The sequence below is a fragment of the Scylla paramamosain genome, chromosome 15 (assembly GCF_035594125.1).
Source record: "Scylla paramamosain isolate STU-SP2022 chromosome 15, ASM3559412v1, whole genome shotgun sequence".
In the NCBI taxonomy this organism is placed as follows: domain Eukaryota; kingdom Metazoa; phylum Arthropoda; class Malacostraca; order Decapoda; family Portunidae; genus Scylla; species Scylla paramamosain.
In genome coordinates, this window is record NC_087165.1 from 10,413,512 (window position 1) to 10,435,422 (window position 21,911).

At 39.3% G+C, this 21,911-nt stretch overlaps 2 protein-coding genes across 5 annotated transcripts in view; one reads left to right on the forward strand and one right to left on the reverse strand.

Annotated features, from left to right (window-relative positions):
* LOC135107412 (uncharacterized) overlaps positions 1 to 20,577 on the forward strand; it is a 50,038-nt gene extending 29,461 nt beyond the window's left edge. Inside the window, exons 2-10 of one of the 4 annotated variants that reach the window (XM_064017251.1) lie at positions 7,695 to 7,843; positions 8,240 to 8,335; positions 10,163 to 10,360; positions 11,178 to 11,397; positions 11,638 to 11,885; positions 15,773 to 15,938; positions 16,697 to 16,860; positions 18,357 to 18,546; positions 19,160 to 19,604. In XM_064017251.1, coding sequence (XP_063873321.1) covers positions 7,767 to 7,843; positions 8,240 to 8,335; positions 10,163 to 10,360; positions 11,178 to 11,397; positions 11,638 to 11,877 — 831 coding nt within the window. In that variant the 5' untranslated portion in view covers positions 7,695 to 7,766 and the 3' untranslated portion in view covers positions 11,878 to 11,885; positions 15,773 to 15,938; positions 16,697 to 16,860; positions 18,357 to 18,546; positions 19,160 to 19,604. Of the gene's footprint in view, positions 1 to 2,327; positions 2,801 to 7,694; positions 7,844 to 8,239; positions 8,336 to 10,162; positions 10,361 to 11,177; positions 11,398 to 11,637; positions 11,886 to 11,946; positions 12,541 to 15,772; positions 15,939 to 16,696; positions 16,861 to 18,356; positions 18,547 to 19,159; positions 19,605 to 20,436 lie in introns of those variants that run through there. The other 3 variants (XM_064017250.1, XR_010271767.1, XR_010271768.1) reach the window with 3 other exon arrangements.
* On the reverse strand, positions 13,564 to 21,595 carry LOC135107411 (zinc finger HIT domain-containing protein 2-like). Its single transcript, XM_064017249.1, has 7 exons — positions 21,496 to 21,595; positions 20,454 to 20,580; positions 20,096 to 20,249; positions 19,297 to 19,532; positions 18,325 to 18,534; positions 16,672 to 16,849; positions 13,564 to 15,960 (listed from the first exon to the last, which is right to left on the reverse strand). The coding sequence occupies exons 1-7, from the start codon at positions 21,531 to 21,533 to the stop codon at positions 15,794 to 15,796; spliced, it is 1,110 nt and encodes a 369-aa protein (XP_063873319.1). The 5' UTR covers positions 21,534 to 21,595; the 3' UTR covers positions 13,564 to 15,793.
* Between the last annotated feature and the right edge of the window lie 316 nt (positions 21,596 to 21,911).

Below are 21,911 nucleotides of genomic sequence, written 5' to 3' on the forward strand. Positions count from 1 at the left end.
TCAACATGAAACTGAACATTGCACCTACGTGACGCCTTGCTGTGAAAACGCGTGAAGGAAGACACGGCGAGAGAAAGAAAAAAAGGTTTCCTTGCTTGAATAGTATAAGGGAAAGGGAAAAAAAAATCTTAATATAAGGGCACCACGTAAGCGCATTACTTACTTTTTTTTTTTTACTACTTACGACTCAGATTCAACTTTTTTCACCCTTCATTCCATGATGATGAGGTGAGCGAGGGCTGTATTTACCTTACCGCCCTCGTCGTGTCTCCTCTAACACGTACATTTTAACAGGGAGACGTCACATTAGCGTGTTGGTTTCTGGCTTATAGTAATGCAGGAGAAATTCCATCGTTTGTTTGCTTTCCTTTTTTTTTTTTTTTCCGTAATGTTCGAACGATATTTTTTTCTTTTAACTGGCATAACCGTATCGAGTTTTAACAGAAAAGCGTCATACAGATGTAATGTATGCTATTTTATGATGATGTCGGTAAAATCAAGGGGTTTTTTTCCCCTTTTTTTTTATATTCAGACGAAAAGACGCTTTCTTCCTTCATCGTGTCTACCATAACGCGTTTTTTTTATCTCTCTTTTTTTATATAAGGGCGTCACATCGGCGTATTACTCAAAGCATTAAGGTTTTCTCGCCCATGCCTTTCCCGGGACAGAATACAATAATGCTTCTCAAGGCTGCCGTTCATCAAGGCTTTATCCTCCTCCCCTCCCCCCAATTCTATGACACATTTTTCCATTTACGTGGTGTGTTTTTCCTCGAATCATAATCAAATAAAGCTTTTTCCCGGAATTAATCAGAGGTGTGTGGTGACTGAATATTAAGTTTGTCGATATGTTTAAACCAGTGAGCGCGAGCACTTGTTGGAAAGAGCAAGGGAAAGGTGTTGATTCGATAAACGAAGTTAAGTTACCTGGAAAGACTGGGAATTATTAAACACTCCGCGGGAATTAAAGGGTCTCGACGTGAACTTATGTAGACGTGAATAAAAACTTGTCCAATTACATCGAATACAATACTAAAACCAATGAACGTAAAGGGGAGGATGAGAGAAAGAAAGAGGTAAGAAAAAGTACGCGGTTAAGACGAAGACAGCACGAAAGGAACCTGAAATTACGAAAATACAAAGAAAATAGAAAAGATAAGAAGACCGTACCTTTAAAATGAAGGTGATACTTAAGAAAATGAAGATTACAGAGAGAGAGAGAGAGAGAGAGAGAGAGAGAGAGAGAGAGAGAGAGAGAGAGAGAGAGAGAGAGAGAGAGAGAGAGAGAGAGAGAGAGAGAGAAGGAGGAAGATTACTAAATAAAAATAATATGACAGAAAGAAAGAGTAAAAACAAGATTACATTTATAAAAAGAAACTATCAAATAAACAACCAAATACAAATTAATGAATGAATATACAAATAAACCTACTCAGTTACAGCGAAGACCATGAACTAAAAAATTATTACGAACGAAAGAGAGAGACAAAATAACAAGAGTCTCGGCAGTGAGTGTAAATCATAATCTTAGGAAGGGAAATTTTCTTTAAATCTCAGCAGCAATTAAGTAAATTAAAAGCCAGTTTCTTCTATTTGCGAGAGTGTAAAATTAACACCATCCTCTTTTCTTTCTTTTTCTCTCTTTCATGGATGCAAAAAAGAGCCATAAGTAAATGTTAAGAGGAATTATTATAGACGAATTAAGAGATGACGCCATTCATTTCCGATTCTCTCTTGTTTTTTTCTGTTTTTTTTTTCGTGTGTGTGTAAGAGGATTATGTGTTTATCGCCATTATTCCTCTGTTTCTTGTGTCACGCTCGAGTGTGTGTGTGTGTGTGTGTGTGTGTGTGTGTGTGTGTGTGTGTGTTTCATTCTGGTCTAATTAATTGATACGTGTGTGTGTGTGTGTGTGTGTGTGTGTGTGTGTGTGTGTGTGTGTGTGTGTGTGTGTGTGTGTGTATGTGTGTATGTGTGTGTGTGTGTGTGTGTGTGTGTGTGTGTGTGTGTGTGTGTGTGTGTGTGTGTGTGTGTGTGTGTGTGTGTGTGTGTGTTTCATTCTGGTCTAATTAATGTATACGTGTGTGTGTGTGTGTGTGTGTAGAATTAAGTGAGTGTACGTATAGATATGTATGTATGCCTGCATGTGTATGTGCGTGCGTACATGCGTGCGTGAGCAAAGAAATAAACAAAAGCCAGATAAACAAATCGTTGTTAATGAAGATGAACAGCAACGGTGTATACTGAACGAAACTATATGGAAGGAAGGTTCGTCTGGTCCTGGCAGGGGAGGGAAGGGAAGGAGAGGGAGAGGGGTAAAGGACGGTGGGGGCAAGGAGGGGAGGGCGTGAGGGATGGAGGGAATGATGGAGTGATCATGTGGTGGTGGCGGTGGTGTGGGGTGTGCGGTAGAGGTGAGGCGGTAGTAGCATCAGGCAGCGTGGTGCAGTATTGTGGTGGTGGAGCCGTGGTGTTGCTCAGTGCGTGGTCTTGGCTCCCCACTCCCACTCACTCTCTATCTACCTGTAAATCGCCTGCTGCTCCGTCACCACCATCATCACCACCACCACCACTGTTATTGTGACTGCCTTGCTACACCACGTCTCGTCACCGCCTCGTCTCTCTCCCCACACACACACCTGGCTACACAGACACAAACAAACGCACGCCTTCCCACACCTACACACACGCACACACGCCTCACCACACATCATACGCCTCACGCTTCAAACACATCGCCCCGTAAAGTCTCCACACACACAAACACACACGCGCGCGTCTGACCAAATCGCATCATCATAAGGTGAGTTATTTTGCGTGCTTTTGACGCCATCTTCTTTTTCTTTATGGTTGAATTTTGTTTTTAAGCCGTGTTGATTTTGTATATCTAACCAAATTATTACGTATTACGAGTTTAAATTTTTATGTGTCTTTCAGTAGTTTGTGGTTTTATCAAGTTGGGAAGCGGTTTGTGTTTGTTTATAGCATCAACTTTTATTCTATTAATGTTGTTTGTTCTATTTTCATTCATTCCTCCATATTATTGCTGTCTATTTTTAAACAATCTCCCACGTGCGTGTGTCTATTATAGATCGAAGACTTCATCCTCGCTGTAAATGTCTCAAAGAGCAAGTTGCCTAATTTATGACTTGAAAATAACATCTTTGCTCATTATAAAAACATGACCTAGAATTCTACCTACTATCGATCATTCAAAGTTATTGTTGTTGTTATTCTAATGCCTGTACCGACCACTGACTGTAATGCCTGTCCTTGTAATACCTGTCCTGTGAGTTTCATCTTAGTCTTGGCATTCTCCCTTCGCGTTTCATAATTGTTAGTGATGAGGAAAGTAATGAGTGAATCACATGTGTACGTTCCTCGTCAAAAATAAATATATAATCATGTTACTGTTATAGCTTCTCAGATTTAAGATATTGTGGTGCAAGCTTTATTCAATTCTGAAAGACACCACCGACAGTAAAAGCAGTGATCAAGCAGTTCAAACGTCCAAGTGCATGCAGGTTTAATTTTTTTCATTAAATCGTCTAGGGTTACTCAGATACAGTAAAAAGAAAAATATCATATTGTCACGAGTATTTAAAAGGTTAAAAGTCGAGTTTCACATCATACTTGTCAACACAGCAGATCTCTTTTCCCGCGAGTTACGAATCGAGCAACCAACCTTCCATTCCTCGCCGTGCGTCACTGTAAGGGAGTCCTGAACGCAGCCCTCTGTCCTTCATACGGATCACTGCATGACAGCAGTAAAAAAGATAACAATGGCATGTCAGTTATGCAGCATAGGGAGGGTGGTGGTTATGAGCGCATGACTGCTTGAACCTGGTGTGCCTCTGTGACAGACGAACCCTGCTGCCTCAGTAATGTGGCACTGACTGCAGGTGGCGGACTCGTAGTGAGCGTAAAGTGAAGGCAGGGAGGGAGGAAGGAAAACACTCCCACTTGTGAAAGAACCTAATATCTCTATAGATTACGAGCAGTGTGTTTATCTAGAACTAACAAGTATATATATATATATATATATATATATATATATATATATATATATATATATATATATATATATATATATATATATATATATATATATATATATATATATATATATATATATATATATATATATATATATATATATACTCTCTCTCTCTCTCTCTCTCTCTCTCTCTCTCTCTCTCTCTCTCTCTCTCTCTCTCTCTCTCTCTCTCTCTCTCTCTCTCTCTCTCTCTCTCTCTCTCTCTCTCTCTCTCTCTCTCTAAACTTGCTACCTGCTACAGTCTTTTATTAGCTTACAACTCTAACCTACGAAGAAATATTGAGCATCCTGACATTCGCGTGACATTTCAGGAGCTGCAAAGTGGAGATTTGAATACCATCTTTCTGATGAAGGTTTCAAACGTATAATCTGTGCACAGACCAAATAGAATATGTGTGTGAATTGTATCATAATAAGAACTGTCACACCCGACCACTATAAGTCAAGCCATGAATTAGAAGAGCAGAGAAGAATAACTGATGGGTGTAATTATTCGTATTATAACACCATATTACTGTCAATCTAATATCCTGAAGTCTTTTCTCTTTAAGCTTATTGCGGGTAGACGTGGTAGCGTGTCGGCACGCCACGTCACATTATAATCGTAAAACATTACACAAAGATAGTTCCCAACGCACAATTAGTGGCAGTCCGCCCAAAATATGCCTTAGGAGTGGGTTGCTGCTTCTTATTTACATTTTTCCAAGAACTTAAAGGTGCAGAAAAAAAAATCTAAAATACAAATCCAAAAGAAAAAAAAAAAGTTACACGAGTGTCCATTGTCTCTGCAAAGTCCTTGTCTTCCAGAGACAGAACGGGAGACGGAGGAAGCAGTAACCAAGCGGAACTCACGCATCAGTGTGGTTGAGGTTAAGAGAGAGAGGAAAACTACTTGCGGAAAGAAAGAAAAAAACAAGAAACGTGGATGTTAAGAAAGCGTCGGAGGGAGAACATTTTAAGCAACAAATGACCATAAAACCCTTACACAACACTCAGTAAAGACAACGGAAGCGAGATAAAACAAGACACGCAGCGGATGAAATATGAGAGACGGAGAAGTAGAAAGGGAGACAAGAGGAATGGGAGAAGGATGGTGTGGAAAGGGAGGGTGAATGACGTGTGTTGGCGTGGGAGGTGAGGGAGGAGAGGAAGGTGCGGGGGCGGGAGGGCGGAGGGGCGTGCGTGACTGGCGCCATCACGGGGCCTGACGCAGACCATTGTGCCGCTCATGGAGGCTGATGTTAATTATTTGTCTCATTCACAGCGGCTCGCCATGCTTTCTGCTGATTGCCTGCTAAACATTGCGTGGCGGAGATAAACTGATAGGAAGGCTGACAGACAGACAGACAGAGAGAGAGAGAGAGAGAGAGAGAGAGAGAGAGAGAGAGAGAGAGAGAGAGAGAGAGAGAGAGAGAGAGAGAGAGAAAGAAAGTTGCGTAATCATGTCACGATCTGTCCCTATGATTTTATTTTTATCCAAGTTCTGACTCCCCGAACGATACTTTTTTTTCCAGATATTGATGAGAAAGATTCTAGTTTGATACACTGAGTAATCATTTAGAATTTTAAATATACTGCATCTATGACAGTAATAATAATAATAATAATAATAGTAATAATAATAACATCCTTTTTAACCTTGCATGCTTAACACTTTTTGTAGATTTTGCAGTGTAGCGTGGAGCATATCTATCGCCATTTAACTATGACCCACACACACACACACACACACACAAGGAAGGACAGCTGTTGGCACTCCTCTCCTGCTTGACTCCTCCTGTACCTCTTCTGTGCAAAGTCACCAGCGTAGAAGGAAACAAACTGGAAGCGTCTCTGCCCTGACAAGAATTCCAACCCTGTATCTCTTGCTTGTGAGTTGAGTTCAAGCGCGCCTCTAACTGGCCAGTAATAATGATAAAAGTAATGATAATAGTAATAATGGTGCTAATAATGATATTCTTACGCGTTTTTAATCAAGTCTAGTTCCTCAGGATAATGAGCGTCTGTGTAACACGGCAGACAACAGGATTATACTAAAAAAAACGACGGTACGAGATAAAGATGAGAAAAAAGTTCATTCCTTGCTGTCTGTCTCATTAGGGGCCAGAAATTCTCATGAAACGCGAGATAAAACGAAAACTGGCGTGTGTGTGTGTGTGTGTGTGTGTGTGTGTGTGTGTGTGTGTGTGTGTGTGTGTGTGTGTGTGTGTGTGTGTGTGTGTGTGGAGGGATCCGCCTCAACCTGGACATATCATTAGTAAAGGAAAATAAGAAAAAGAACAATAGATAAATAAAAATATAGATGAGCAAATATGATTTCCAGACCCTTCTTTCTCGTCCTTTCAATTCCCTTCTATTTTTTTTTCTCTCGTTTACCTCACTTTCATTTTTTTTTTTTTATCTTTTCTCATTCGTTCCCTTCCTTCGATCGCCTTTTCTTTCCTTCTCTTCTCTTCCCTACTTTCTCAATTCCCTTTTCTTCCCGTTCCTTTCTTTCTCCTTCCTTTCCCTTTCTTTTCCCTTTCCATTTCATTCCCTTCCCTTATCTTACCTTCTTCAGTTTCCTTGTTCATTCCCTCCCATTTCTCCCTTCACTTCCTTTTACTTATCTTCCCCCTGTTCCTTTCCCTTCCTTCTCTTTATTCTCTCTCGGTTCCTTTCCCCTTTACCTCACGTCCGGTAAAAATTGCTGACCGATTCATCCTTTATTTTCAAGTCTGCCGCAACAAAATAATGAACCGATAACTATGACAGCGAAAAACAAACAGAAAAGGCTATTAAAGATATATTGTAAACCTTTTGCAGAGAGAGAGAGAGAGACGTATCAAATTGTGAGCGTGAGAGGAAGGAGTTTGAATGTTAATATTTCTGTCGCTGAGTCACCTTAACAAGCTATGCCAGATGAATGGCGTACTTTGGTCATGCTAACAAGAACATAGAGACTGGCTTAGCTTGTCACCTCTCAGTAGTAGTAGTAGTAGTAGTAGTAGTAGTAGTAGTAGTAGTAGTAGTAGTAGTAGTAGCAGTAGTAGTAGTAGTAGTAGTAGTAGTAGTACGTCCTTTCAAACAACAGATCTTCAAGAGTGTGTATTCTTAAACGTTTTGTTCTTTCATCAGGACTGTTTTCAACGACCAAAGAGGTAATTGGTCGTGATTTACGAGATTTGTATTAGAACGATTAGTAGCGTTTATCTGGGGTCGCGTAGTGGTGGAGGCTTCAAAGATACTAAAAGACAGAGACCGTGTTATCAAAATGTTTCGTGATCTCTGCTACATGTGACAATCTCTAGTGGGAGGTAGTGGGGTTTTCAATGATGTTTCTCTACTCTAGTGATGGTTTAGTTAGAATTCTACGTCATTAATGGAAAAAAACACCCATGAGGACCCAGCTAATCATCTCAGTGGCCTTTTCAAAATAATCATAGTTAGAATCCAAAGTGTCTCAAAATGCAAGCCGTGGTACCAAGGATTCTACATAGAAAACTTCCTTGAGTGGTACCGACATGCGTTACGAAGACGAAGCATGTAAGAGAATGAGTGACGGAGGCTGAAGTGCGGAGCCAGAGAAGTGTGTTACATTTCCTATTTTCATCTTGCATATTTTTCGTCCAAATTAAATAAACTTTTTTTTTCTATTCAGGTGCGTCGTCTTCTCAGCAAGGCTCTCCTCAAGGACCACAGGACGGAGAGGCAAAGTGGAGGCGAGGAAGAGATGACGGAAGAGGAGGGGAGGGAAAGTGAAGGCTGCTCCCCGTTTGCCAAAATTAACCCCGTCAGGAGGTTGTGCAGGTAAGTAATGGAGAGTAACACCTTCCATGCCGTCCCTTTCACCCCATACCCATGTTTATTCCAGCATGTACCACTGCCGGCCATACCTCCTATTTTAAAGTGTTTGAGACAATTATCAAACGCCACACATCCATACTTAAGCAAAATATTTAAAAGAGAAATTAATGTCCTGAAATACTGAGGGAGAATCACAAAGTACGATGATAGCCAAGAATACATCTAAAGGAAGAAAGCAGAACAGATAGAGGACTAGAATGATTAGATACGATACATTTTGCTAAAGTGGCCTGGAATAAAGAGGTAGCCTATTATAGATGAACAGAGAAGGTTTGGGAAGATCTGAAGCCTGCAGTGGAATCATAGAGACTGATAAAGAAGTGTTGTGATGTTCTGCAGATTGGTGAATATGCAGGCGGCCGGGACAGGAGTGGACTGCGTGGTGGTGTGTCCCGCCGTGCTGAGACAAGTGTGCAGTCAGATGCGTCTCTCGAAGTACGTGAGTCTGTCCTTTCATTCCTGACACTTTCTATGACTGGATGTACTTTCCTCTGCTTCCTCTACTAAGGTGGCAGTCGTGTTCGCATTCATGAGGTGGCGTCAGTTTGGAGGAAATAGTGAAAGAGGGAAGAGGGAAGAGGGAAGGAGGGAAGAGGGGTGTTCCGCTGCGCCTTGGTGATCTCAGTGCAAAGAAAGCAGAGACGGAGTCAGATAATACTTTGGTGGATGGGTGGGGCGATATGTTCTCTCTCTCTCTCTCTCTCTCTCTCTCTCTCTGTCTATATATCTCAATTAGACTCATTATCTATGACTACTCTTTTTATCAAGTAACACACACACACACACACACACACACACACACACACTCTCTCTCACTCTGATGAAAAAGATCGTAGTATCTCTATCCTCGGAAATTGTAGCAAATAGTACTGGATTTTTTTTTTTCAGTTTCGCAATTACAAAAGTACACGCAAATATCTTTAATAGCCTCCTTTTGCTGATGAAATCCTCAGTACATAATTTCTTCGTTATCTATTTACGTCTGTTTCTCTGACATCCTCTTCATCCACCTTTTCTTCCTCTTCCTCCTCTTATAGTTATATATACAACATCCCGGCGCCTCCCTCGCTTTGACCACCGCCTTGCCCTGTGCTACCCTGCCTCACCAAACAGCACTTATCAAGCCCTTCTGCGGTAATTGCCTCATCGTCACCACCTCCTCGGTAAAGGGGAAGGAAAGGCCAGAGGGGGAAGGAACCGTTTACAGGGAAATGACAGAACAAAAATATACGTTGAATTTGGAGGAGAGCACTGAAGCACGCCAAGGTTAAAGGTTATACTCATGTAATGACTGACTGCTGCTATGCGCAATGGTGTTATGGTGGCTCACGGCAGTTATACAGATTATAATGCTGAAGTTTTTTTGTACTCTGAGCCTCTGTGCAATTCACCACCACCACCACCACAGTCTTGGAAATCAAGTGATGGACTCGTGACTGCCAACTGCTCGTACTTATAGTCGTATATTCTTCTGGGGAGAGGTTAAAGGTAATATTAGCTTGATCCACGAGTAAACCTGAGGCCTTTCACACACTACACATCCTATCCTCTTGTTCAGGGGAGACAGTAACTGCTCGTTCAGCTGTGAAAAATCCGTGTGTGTGTGTTTGTGTGTGTGTGTGTGTGTGTGTGGTTAGATTGATATCGCATCTGAGATTTCTTGTTAATAATGGACTTGGTTACGACGTGTTATTATGTATGTAAAATTAGAAGTAGTAGTAGTAGTAGTAGTAGTAGTAGTAGTAGTAGTAGTAGTAGTAGTAGTAGTAGTAGAGTAGTAGTAGTAGTAGTAGTAGTAGTAGTAGTAGTAGTAGTGGTAGTACTAGTAGTACTAGCTGTAATAGGAGGAGGAGAAGGAGGAGTAATCAAAATAAAATACCAGTATAAATCAGAAAGCAAACAATAAACAATAATTACTTATGATTAGTTATCAATTCCATCATGGAGACACGTGACCTGTGAATCCTGAGAGACAAACAGATAGACAGACAGACAGACAGACCTGTTGAATTTTTCTTCTTTTCAACGTGCACTTTTATTTATTTCGTTACTTTATATATATGTATATATATATATATATATATATATATATATATATATATATATATATATATATATATATATATATATATATATATATATATATATATATATATATATATGATTTTATTCTGTTTATTTGTAATTGTTTTTATTATTTTTTATCTAATTTTACTTCATTTTATTTGTTTATTTTCTTTTCTATCCTGTTATTACCTGCAGAAGTGGTCGCGGCGTGCAGTGGTCACTGGCATCCCTGGCGACAGTGAAGAGGCTGTTGGTGACGCGCCCTTACTGGAGTCGGTGCCTGTGTGGGTCGAATGAGGTGCCAAGTGTCGGGGAAAAGGAGGTGGCGCCGCTGCTCTCCCTCACACCCTCGCACCGCTTCGTCGTCTTCATCGTCACTAGTTCCAGCGAGAGGTTGGGACACACAGTTTCGTTTAGCGGCGTCCTTTTAGCTGCTAATCTGCTAATGACGATGAGAAATTTGTTGTTTCGTTTGAGCATCCTTACGCGACTTTTACTCGGAACCACAGCCACTAAAATGCTTAAATTACTCAACCACTCTTTACTGCCAGTGGTGTCTATAGAAGCTATATTCGAACTTTACATCACACCGTTTTAATAAGCTTGAGGATGTTCAAAGGGTTCATCACATTTTGTAAATATACGCATATCTGTGTGTGTGTGTGTGTGTGTGTGTGTGTGTGTGTGTGTGTGTGTGTGTTCAGATTTTGTTCGTGAATTATGTATTATTTGACGTGTTTCATTACGGAGGTTTTAACACTTGATTTTACTCCTTGATTATTTTCAAGTCCTTTCACAGGAGATGTTGACTGTCTTGAGAAGTAGAGTCAAGCATTATGTTTTTAAAAGGTTGTTCCTCAGCGTCTCCATTTTAGCATCAATACTCGTACACCTAAGCATACGCTGACATTCGCTGGACATAACATTGCAGAGTGTATACGCGTAGAGCACCTCTGAATTATTAATTAATTAAGAGGTGTTCTACATAAATGCACTCTGCAGGAGAGTAAATTCTATATTTATATGATAAATTTGCATGCGATAACCTAGCTAGCTGTGCCTTTGCATGTGGCATCATTCATGTTGATTCTTCAGCAATCCTCGCATGTTGTAGCAGAAATAACTTACACAAGGAAATAGCAATAAAGTGTCTTACTTTGTTGTTCCTGTTTTCATTATCAATTAACAATGTAATTCTCTTCTTGTCCAGCTTGGGATCGGTGGTGGTGGGCGGGGAGTCACTCATCCAGGCTGTGTATAGGGCCCAGAACCTGCCGGGCTTGCGGCCGTGCCTCCAAAGTCCCAGTGAGCCATCTCTCGCCTTCGTCAAGTATGACATGACCAAAGGAAGAATGAGGCGCAGGGAGCACAGCAGGGGAGTGGCGCCAACTCTCCTCAACGGTGGCCACATTAAGATCGGTATGATTCTGGTAAGTAGTGACGCCAATGACTATATAAGAATCTTTGGTATAGTGAAACCGCGCTGGCGTAGACATCGTTCTAGTTGCATTTTCTGTGACACGACATATTTCGGCTGATTTAACCGACTAGTTTTGTTTTCCTAAGATCCGTGCGTGAAAAAACAGTTGAGAAATTTTCTCTAAACTCTTTTTTTTTTTCTAAAATTCTTTTAAAATGAAGTGAGGTTATTATTTCATGCTTTCCGGCAGATCTATCAACAAACAAGGATGCTCTACTCAGGTTTTCCACTGGACAGTTACGGGTGCAGCAAGCAGGACTTTCTGAAGTTTGTATCAAAATGTACCCAGCACACTTTTCTTCTCAAAATCCCTGGCCCCCCATCACCGCAGCTTTCCCGAGACTCGTCCTTTGAAGAGCAGGAAGACGTGGCAGCTCATTCTGATGCCCAGGAAGAGTCAACATTCAGCAATCCAGCCGCAGATGAATGAACACATATGTGAGTAAGAGATGCGCATCGTATATACATCACGAGGGTCTTGTAAATAGCGACTGAGACCATCAGTCGGTGTACCAGCCTTGTATTCCCTGTAAAGATGGAAATGATTGCTACTCCAAGAAAGTAATTGCTTCCTTTTTTTTTTATTTATGTCGCTCGTGATTGTTATTTGTCACACTGTTATTATTATCATTCTGTAGTTTACATTATATTAGTCAAAACTTCATGGTAATAATCAGAAATTTATGTATCGTCATATCCTTTATCTCAGCCATTAATCATTGTTTCAGATTATGTTGTTATCATTAAAGATAACAACATTATCTGAAAAAGACTGACACTTTGAAGAGATTTTCAAAACACGGTGTCCCATAAGTCTGGACCCATAGGATCCCCAATGCTGTAATCTTATTATTTTTCCCACTATGGATCCAGACTTATGGGACACCCTATAGTATTGTAAAAACTGATTGAAAGCAATTTAGAAAGGGGTCTTGTTTGCTGGGTGTAGTTGGATAGCAAGGTGGTATTGTAGTGCACGGTCTCGATTGCACAGCATCGCAAGCATTCTTCATAAGCACCTAGTGCTGACTGAGGCTGATTTGCAAAGCAGTCGATTGTTGTATAATTCCAGTATTTTTGTTGTGCAGTCAAGGTAAGCCAAACATGAAATATTATACAGCATGTTGGAATGTGAGGTATGGAGAGCATGTGACGTACATTTGTTTTAATTTCCCCATGGGGAATCTGTAGGGTATGTTGGTGCAGTTGTGTTGTGTAGCAGTGATGAAAGTAATACCTTGGTGTGTTGATCCTTCTGTCTTCCTTCTCTGCCATGTCCTGTTGCATTGATATTGTTGGCTATTATATGCAGTTATAAAGTGACTGGTATAGCTTAAAAGTAGCTGTGATGTGAAGAATATGTATTAATTAATTTTTCTGGTTTTGTATCTAAAGTGTTTGATTAGATATAGCCATGGACATTACTGATTTACAATTTCACTATACTTCCTTACATTTCAAGACCTACTAGAAACTGTTCTTGGAAACTAAATCTACACTTTAATAACTTTCACATGGCTTGTTTCCATTACATAATACATGGAAAAACATCACTGGAATCACTTTACTTCATGACTGAAATAATGTTAAGAAAACCCATGCTCAGGAATTAAATAGGAAGTATTCTTATAATGGAATCCTATCTCAAGGCAAGGACTGAACATAGAGTCATGCATACTGCAGTGAGTTTTAGTCAGAGATATTAGGTTTAGAATTAAGTATTAGAGTTCCGTGTTGTGATGGTATTGTTCATAAGCTATAGTGCCACATGTACAGACTGCGGAAAGCTTCTGTGCAGGAAATCTGACTTCCATGTGGATTCTTAGTAGAAAGAAGCATCCATTATTTGTGTCTTTATAAGAACATTTCCCATTCAAGAATATCTATTTACTGCCTTGTTCTTCCATGGAATAGAAAGAATAATTTAGATTTACTTATGAACTAATAAATCACACCAAAAGTCAGTGTTATATGTTTACCAACGTGTGCTGTTGAGTAAATCATAGTACAGTAGTTTCTTATGTGTGTTGTTTCTTGTGCCTGTATGCTCATGGAATTCCTTTAACTCATTCAAACAAAACATTTCATAAGATAAGGCAGAAAGAGTGGCAACCACTTTTAATCCACACTTTATTTTGGGTAATATCACAGTAAAAAAGGGGAAGGTGTCCTCACAACATTTCTATTACAGCATTACAGTAAGAAAAGAACTGCTCAGGGTAAAGTGTTACATAATTGGGATGAATACAGTCATTTCAGTCTATGAGGATCATCATCAACATTACTGAGGTCAGTGGGATGGGAAGATCAATGTGATTAATGTCACTAAGAGACCATTCCAAAGGAGACTGAACATGGAATCACAGGGTAAGACATTCTCTCCCTTCCATAGGGTTGGACATTTTTCAACAGACCCCACACAGTAGGACTACAGAATATCTTACATGTTAGAAAAAATATAGAAAACAATCATATAAAACAGGGAAGATATAAGAAAATACATCTTGCAAAAAAATATCAAAAGCAGTTAGATTTTAATAAATTGCGATATGCTTGCAAATATGTTATGTATTCATACAAACCCCATGTACAAAGTTATGCTCATGAATAGCTCCTTGAACACAGGTTGCAAGCTCCATAATGCCCTCTAAAACCCTGAAGCAAATACTACCAGCTTTTTCGTCACCCAAGTGATAGAACACTGTGGGCACATACACTGGCACCCTGCAGAATGGACTGAAGAGGTGCTACAGGTCCACTGGTAACTGACAGCCTAAATACAAACATTAGGATACACTGCATCCTAGAGGGGGGAAGACACTTTAAAAGCCAAGGGTTGTAGAACATGAGCTACATCACAGTTAATATATGTATACTGTACTTTGCAGCCAGCATGTGAGAAGAAACATGCTGTCCTCCCCTAATATTGCTTCTTCCACCATCTGTGTGGCTTCTTTTTTTCAGTTTCAGAAAAGTAGCTCATAAGATCAAGTGGAGAGAGAGAGAGAGAGAGAGAGAGAGAGAGAGAGAGAGAGAGAGAGAGAGAGAGAGAGAGAGAGAGAGAGAGAGAGAGAGAGAGAGAGAGAGAGAGAGAGAGAGAGAGAGAGAGAGAGAGAGAGAGAGAGAGAGAGAGAGAGAGAGAGAGAGAGAGAGAGTTAATGGATGAGCACTGCAGAGGAGGTAAGCAGAAGTGTGATGGCAATTAAAAGCAATACTATAGACTAACAGTCTATGTATATGACCCCAGTGCAGGATAAAGGCTCCCCCAATCACTAGGGGAGGTTTACCAAAATGCCACACACTTTGGGCATCTTTGTGGAGGCTGTACAGCATGAATGAACACAAAATCCAAATTCTTTTACTGGCCCAAGATATGAACCCTTGGATATGAGAGCTGAGCACACTAACCTCTACACCGCAGAGCTGATTCCTTACTATAAGCATCATCAGTGGTCGTGCCACAAGTGTTTTGTCCATGCAACACTACTGACACCAGTCTTCTTGGACATGTAATTCCTTATTTATCACACTCCTCATTGGTTAAGTGTCTTTCCTACTTTGTTAGGTCATTCAAAAATTATTGAAAAGTAATTGGAAAGTAGGTATGTATAAAAATGAACTTGAAAGAGTGGGCTGAAGTGGGGAACTTTGTATGAAATGAGAAGGTGCAGCAGACTGAAATTAAATAACTGTGGGATATCATGCCCATCTGCATGGACGGGCAAGTGGGTCACCCTCGAGAAAGAAGAGCTACAAAAGAGAGCGAGTAATTAAAAAATAAGTCAAATTACTTTAGAATTAAAATATTTCACAGAATCAGTTTAGCCTTAAGTATAAGTTTGTTTGTTTTTTTTTTATTTTGACATGAATGACATAAAAGACAGAGGTTGCTGAGAACTTTCAACACTATAGGGAATCAATGACATGGCACCAGGCCAAAGATCAAGCAAGCCCTTTGTTCACACTCCTCATCTTGATAGTTTTGTACTGCAGGAAATGGTCAAAAATACTTGTGTTGTATTTCCTGTACAATGATAAAATATTATCTATTACAAAATTATGGCACATCACTGGAAGTTTTACTTTTGCTGTGATTCACTGGGAGAAAACTGTAAGGATGAGAGGCTAAAATCTCACCTTAGGATCCTTTAGTTTCTCAAAGGTCTTGGTTTCTTAGGGAGCAATTAAAAAAACACACAAGCATAACCACAACCTTGGTCAGTTTTCAAATTACTCATCAGACACTCTGAAGATTTCTTTGACTATTAGCTGCAAATAAAAGACCAGAACAGTGTGTAACAACATTTTTCTCATGGCTCCTTCAGTCTTCCTCTAGACTTGCCATCCTAGGGGGGAGACATGGCAGCCAGGAGCTCTGAGTATTCCAGTGCATAAGACAAGAGGAACTCCACCTTCTTGATAACTGCCTTGACCATGGGTAGTGTAGTTATTTTGAGTTCCACCTGAGTGTTTTCTTCTGGAAATGTAGAGGTAAACATCCCCTTCCTTGGTCCTGCATGAGATAAATGAAGGTTGGTCTAGTACTTATATTATCATTTCTTTTACTATTATAGAATCATTTATGACTGGAGGCTGAACACAGGTTTGTTATCATTAGCTATGTTAAATGATACTCTCAAAGTCTGATTATGTATTCCATTATTCAAACAGTGATTTTGCAGTCTTAAAGTCTTAAATGATCACAACTTTGTATCAGTTTAAGCTAAATGGTTACAGAAGATAAGTATACAAGATAGTTCTATAAATGGCTAAGAAAATAAATATGTAAGATAGTTTAAGCATTTTGTTCACTATGTATTGTAAGCCCAGGATATGTAGTGGACTTATATTAGCACCAAGTAACTTAGTCTGTTCACAGACCTGAGTATACATTGTACTACTAAGCTGGAGTTTGTGTGTGTTGGAGTAATGGAAGAGAGTCAGCTGATGCTGTGGGTGTTGTTGCTAGAGGAGATCTTGTGTTACTTTGTGGGGAGTTGAAGTAGGTCTGATTTGGATGCACTATGCATGTGCTTATAAACACTTAGCAGAGGAATTTGAATCCTATTTGACCCTTGCTAGTTAAACAGGTCATTGAAGTGATCAATAATCTAAAGTGAAATCATTCATTACCCATCACCAGATAATGTTTTGTTGGATCTAACTACTGAATGCCAGATGAGCTATTCCTTATTGACAACAAACACAGGTATGAAATTCTAACCTGAGGACCTTTTTTTCTTTGCCAGGGCTGTCTTGCAGGTGTTGAGGAGGACGTGTATCTCAGAGAGGGCTGCTCGTATGTAGTAGGTCTTGTTACTCGAGGTTGGACCTTGCAGGATCTTCCACACATCCCTTCTTACTGTGTTTGCAAACTCTTCACTCTCTTGAAGCCACAAGTGCTGAAGTGAAGGCAAGAAATATTATTTCAAAACCTTAATCCTGAACTGTCTCCATGATATTCTGCTTTATTTTTAGTCCAAGTGCAATTAATTTCCTCAATGCAAAAAAAAAGACAATGTAGATGAAGTAATTTAAGTGCCACACATTATAAATTTACTTGATTTAAAAGCGAGAAGGATAAAAGGAAGTGTTATGATCAGTAACTCTAATTGCATAAGACTAGGCTGACCTAGAGACCAGGCACCCTGCATCCTCCACATTCCAGTGTGGCAGCTGACTGGTGCTCTCACAATGCTCCTGTCACTTGTCAGTTTGCCTTGCTCTTAAAGCTGACCCTACACAATCAATATTATTGCACAATATTCCGTATTGTACAATATTATTGACAGTGAAGTGGCGGTATTGAAGAATGACACAATATATTGAAGACATCAAAAAGAGTTTGATATTTTATTGCACAATAAAAATGAGTCAATATATTGTGTCAATAATACTGATTGTGTAGGGTCCACTTAATACAAAAATAATAATAGTATCAAAGCATTAACCCTTCAGAAAGTTTCTAAAGTATCAATTTTATAAATAATATATATTATTTATAAAATGACATAACATGACTGTCAGCACATGGCACATGTCTAGTCACGTGTCAACAGTCATATGATGCAAATACATAAATAATATACATTATTTGTTTCTATAAACTTTCTGAACAGTTAATACTTAATGTTGTTATTGTTTTTGTACTGATTATTTTGAAAGTGAATATGGGGCAAGGCTAAATGATCCAGTATTTAAAAACATCTTTCATATAAAAGACTGGGGAAGAGGAAAGAGCATTAAGAGTGCACAAGTGAACTGCCTTTCTGGAGGGAGGAAGGAGACAGGAGGCAGAGGACATGCCTTCTGGTTCAGCTTTGTCTACAGCAATGATAAATGATAAATGTTGCTACAGGTAGTTTTATTCTGCATCTTTCAACAATGCAGTGTGGCATTACCTAAACTGGTAACAGTTGTTAGTATCTCTTTTCTGATTTATAATACAAATTTCAATGATGTCAAATGGCAATCCATTTAATTCACTTAATATGCGAGACCTTTACCTGCAGTTAACAACTTCAATAGAAATATTACACTTTGCCTGAAAATATGAACTTCAGTATAAATATTACATTCGAATGCAATAACTACTATTACATTTTTTTCCAAAAAGTTACATTTAGTGAAACATGCTTTCTGTATATATAATTTCAAAATTACCAACAATAATTATCAGACCAACATGAAGACAAAGTTAATAACTTTACTAAATAGGATTAACATTAACTACACACACACACACACACACACACACATATATGCATACTAAAACAAACACACACACACACTCACAAATGTATGCATACTAAAAGAAACACACAAGCACCATCACTTATAACATACTGCCCACCCTCTCCTACTTGTGAAAACTTACATTCTGTGCTTCCATCTTGGGGCTTTCAACAGCCAATGCAGCCTCCTCATAGGATGCACCAGAGGCCAGGACAGAAGACAGGGTAAGGATGGCCTCAGTGGCATCTTGGCTGCTGTCCTGGTGGTCACCATTGAAGAGCCGCACTGTCCACACATAAGCTGCCAGTACGTTGAGGATGTTGTAGGGAAGGCAAGGGGATGGAGTAACCTTCTGCAGGAATGGGTTAGTAATTAGAGGTGGAAATATAAAATAAACTGATTTTCTATAGAGAGACACACTAGTATATTCTGTATGATCGAGTAGGATAGATAGTGAGGCTGCAGGAAGTGATATAAAGTTAGCAAGTTTACGGTAGTAATCATGGAAATAACTGTGGAAAATAAGAAATACAATAATACAACAAAGTATGAGAAACCGAATAATAAAGGATGTCGAGGGAAAAACTTTGGTGGTCTACATCGCTTAATTTACGATTTAATTACTAAACTCTTTGGCAGCAACCACAATAAGATATCAGTGCCACATATATTGCTCATAACTGCAGTGTCTAAAAGCAAGAACTATTCCCTGCAATGGCCTAGAAGTAAAGAAGACAACTACCAAGCAGTGAACTGTGGTTACTCCTATGATGTCATGCCACTGCAATTTGCTCACAAAAATCCCATTCCTTTTTAATGATATGAGCCAATTTCTGCATATTTCTGTTTAGTATGATGCCTTGCCTTGCTTTAATGGTCAGGGCACTCACAGATTTTGATGCCAGAATGATGTGCTTCACTTGGACAACATAACAGAGAAGTCCAATCTTCCTTTCTCTTCCTTCCTATATTTGCAGCAAACAAGAATGCTTGCACCAGACAATGGATGTTGATGTAGGTACCAATCCCAAGTGTTCCACAATCATCAAGGGACACTGGGAATAAAACAGGAAACCAGAAAATCTCAACACATCTCCAGGAAACAGGAAATTACCGTAAGTTCACTCAGTGGGGGAACCTCCACAATATCAGGGCAATTGACGGTGTATGAAGGAGAGGTAGGGGAGCCTGAGGTAATTTCCTGTACTAGCTGCACCTCCTGATCCCACCATGCACTCCAGGCAGGGATTAGCTCCTCAAAGTTTCCCTTCTTGACCAGCTTTTGGAAATCCTGCCGCTCCTCTTCTGTCATGTTCCTCCACACAGCCTCACTGTCGTTCAAGTCGATCCCTGCGGGTTTGATTTATTTGTTACGATTTGTTATCAACCAACTGTAATAAAAAAAATAATAAGGAAAGCATATGGAGTTGATTCCTTAGCCTGATTAAGTTATTAATTAGTTCCCAACAAAGATCAAGTAGAAGCAATGGTGATATGTGAGAGTATTGCTAAGGATGGGGAAAGGGTATATGAACAAGATGGCATTACAAGAGAGGAAGTTGTTAGTATAATCGTGTAGGAAAACATTAAGCACAGCTCCATAACAGCAAGTGACAGGTGATAATCATGCGAGTTAAATTTATCTATCAAGTTATGGTAAATTAACTAATATGGATTGTAATGCATTAACTCTCACTACAATGTGCAACAACTCCCAGTACAAAAAGCAATGTATGAAATGTTTTTAAACATCTACAAGAAAGAAGGGATGAAAAAGGACAGATTTCACAATTTTCAGCCTGTGTAATGTTTGGAGATGGCTGCAAAATGAGAAGAAATGTCTCAGAGCAGTTGGTGATTAATGAAAAATCTGCCAAACAGTGGTGAAAGGGTTAAAGTAATAATGGGTGTACCTGCCATCCTGACACTCAAGTCCTCCTCATTCTCATCATCATCTGAGTCCAGTGGTCCATCTTCTGCCTCCATTACTGATTCCCCAGACTTCACTCGCTGCAGGATCTCCATCATTTTCCTCCTAGACTCCTCTGACACTGTGCAGCCATGCATCTAGAGAGTACACACACACACACACACACACATTGCTGTAGTAACAAGGCAATCCTGTGCTGATATTTTTATATTATGAATATTTTGGTTAGCTTACTAAGATGATGAGAATATGGAGAATAATTATAGTTGTAATTTAATATCTAAAAATAATTCATTCATTCCCTTTCATATCATTTTCTTACAGCCTTGAAGAATACCCACCTCTTCCTCCACCTGGTCCCTGTAGAAATTCTCAGAGCACTGCACATGATTTGGGTTCCTATAGCAGGAGGAGGAGCAGTACAGGGTGTTGCAGCGTGGACAGGTGTACTTGGATGGGTTTGTGCAGCTGAAATTTTTCCTCAGTTAACAATACAGTGATGGCAACAAATACTGTACCATCAGTTTACAGTATGCAAAAATTAGGTGAATATGAAGACAAGTGTCATTTTAATCTTCCAGAATGAGCATGGAAGGCAAAATCTTCCTTTTTAAGTGAAAGGCTGATCAAGAAGGTGTAACTTTAGCCACAATATTCCAATTTTTTTATATGGACTGGTACTGATAATATGATGAGGTATGACAAAATTCTGTCACTTTAGAATTTTAGATGAACTCTGAAACTTGTAACATATCCTATGAATCAACACGCAATTCGACTGATTTGGCTAGTGAACAAGAAAGAACCAGGACAGTCAGCAATATAAGTGTTTTTGTAGTCATTAAGCATAAATTTCTTATTTGAAATGATTCATAACCACTGAAGCTAGACTTGTAATAGTCTACTGTCTAGAATCACCACAAAGACATTATTTCTCAGTTACTAAGTCCTTTCAAAGGTTAAACATTTTGGCTCCATGATCAGAAGAAAACCTGTAGCAACTTTAGTTCATGAAGTTTCATAGCATGACATGACACGGTTTTCTGACAATTTACCTTTTCTGATAAGCAAAACTATGTCATTAGTTGTAATATGTGTCATTACCCTCGTCATTTGTTTCTTATAACAAATCTGATAAACTGATCGATTCTATGAAAACATAATAACGACAGTTATGACATCTTTAAGAATGAAGCATCTATTCAGTACTACTTTCCAGAAAAGTATATAACTTCACAGGCAGAATGAGATGGTGTAACACTGTAACACCTAATGGAGTACTCACAATACCCAAACCCAACACGTTCTGAGGTATTCATAACTTCATCAACATTTTAACTCTTCGCTTGGACACATTCATTCTTCCTATATCAACGGACTCACTAGGTGCATTTCCCTGCTGTGACAGGTGCAGACGCCATTACTATCAGAGCGTCTTAAAGAGCAGAAACTTTGAGGTACTGGAGCGACGAGTTGTTTACATGTGTGATGTCACGAACCTAGATGACGTCACAACTGAGCTAAAACATTTATACCTGATGCACTAAAAGGCTCTTAATTCAGTGTTAGGAAAATAGCTAGCTGTCAGATTTCATATTAAACAACAATATATGACTAGAGAAGACGATGGTACAAAGTGGAAAAAGGTCACAACAACAACAACAATAACAACAACAGCAACAACTTATTCTTTCTAAAGTACTGCAAGTAGGCACGTCTCATCATACTCAAAAGTTCACATGTATTTACAGGAACCAAAAATATAGTTCAGGATTTGGGGTTATGCAAGGGGATTATTA

Coding starts and splice junctions, on each gene's coding strand:
- LOC135107411 (XM_064017249.1), bottom strand. CDS start 21,533: ATGGCGTCTGCACCTGTCACAGCAGGGAAATGCACCTA. Junction 20,581..21,495: donor ACAGCAGGGAAATGCACCTA/GTGAGTCCGTTG, acceptor GAAAAATTTCAG/CTGCACAAACCCATCCAAGT. Junction 18,535..19,296: donor CCCCACTGAGTGAACTTACG/GTAATTTCCTGT, acceptor CCATTCCTGCAG/AAGGTTACTCCATCCCCTTG.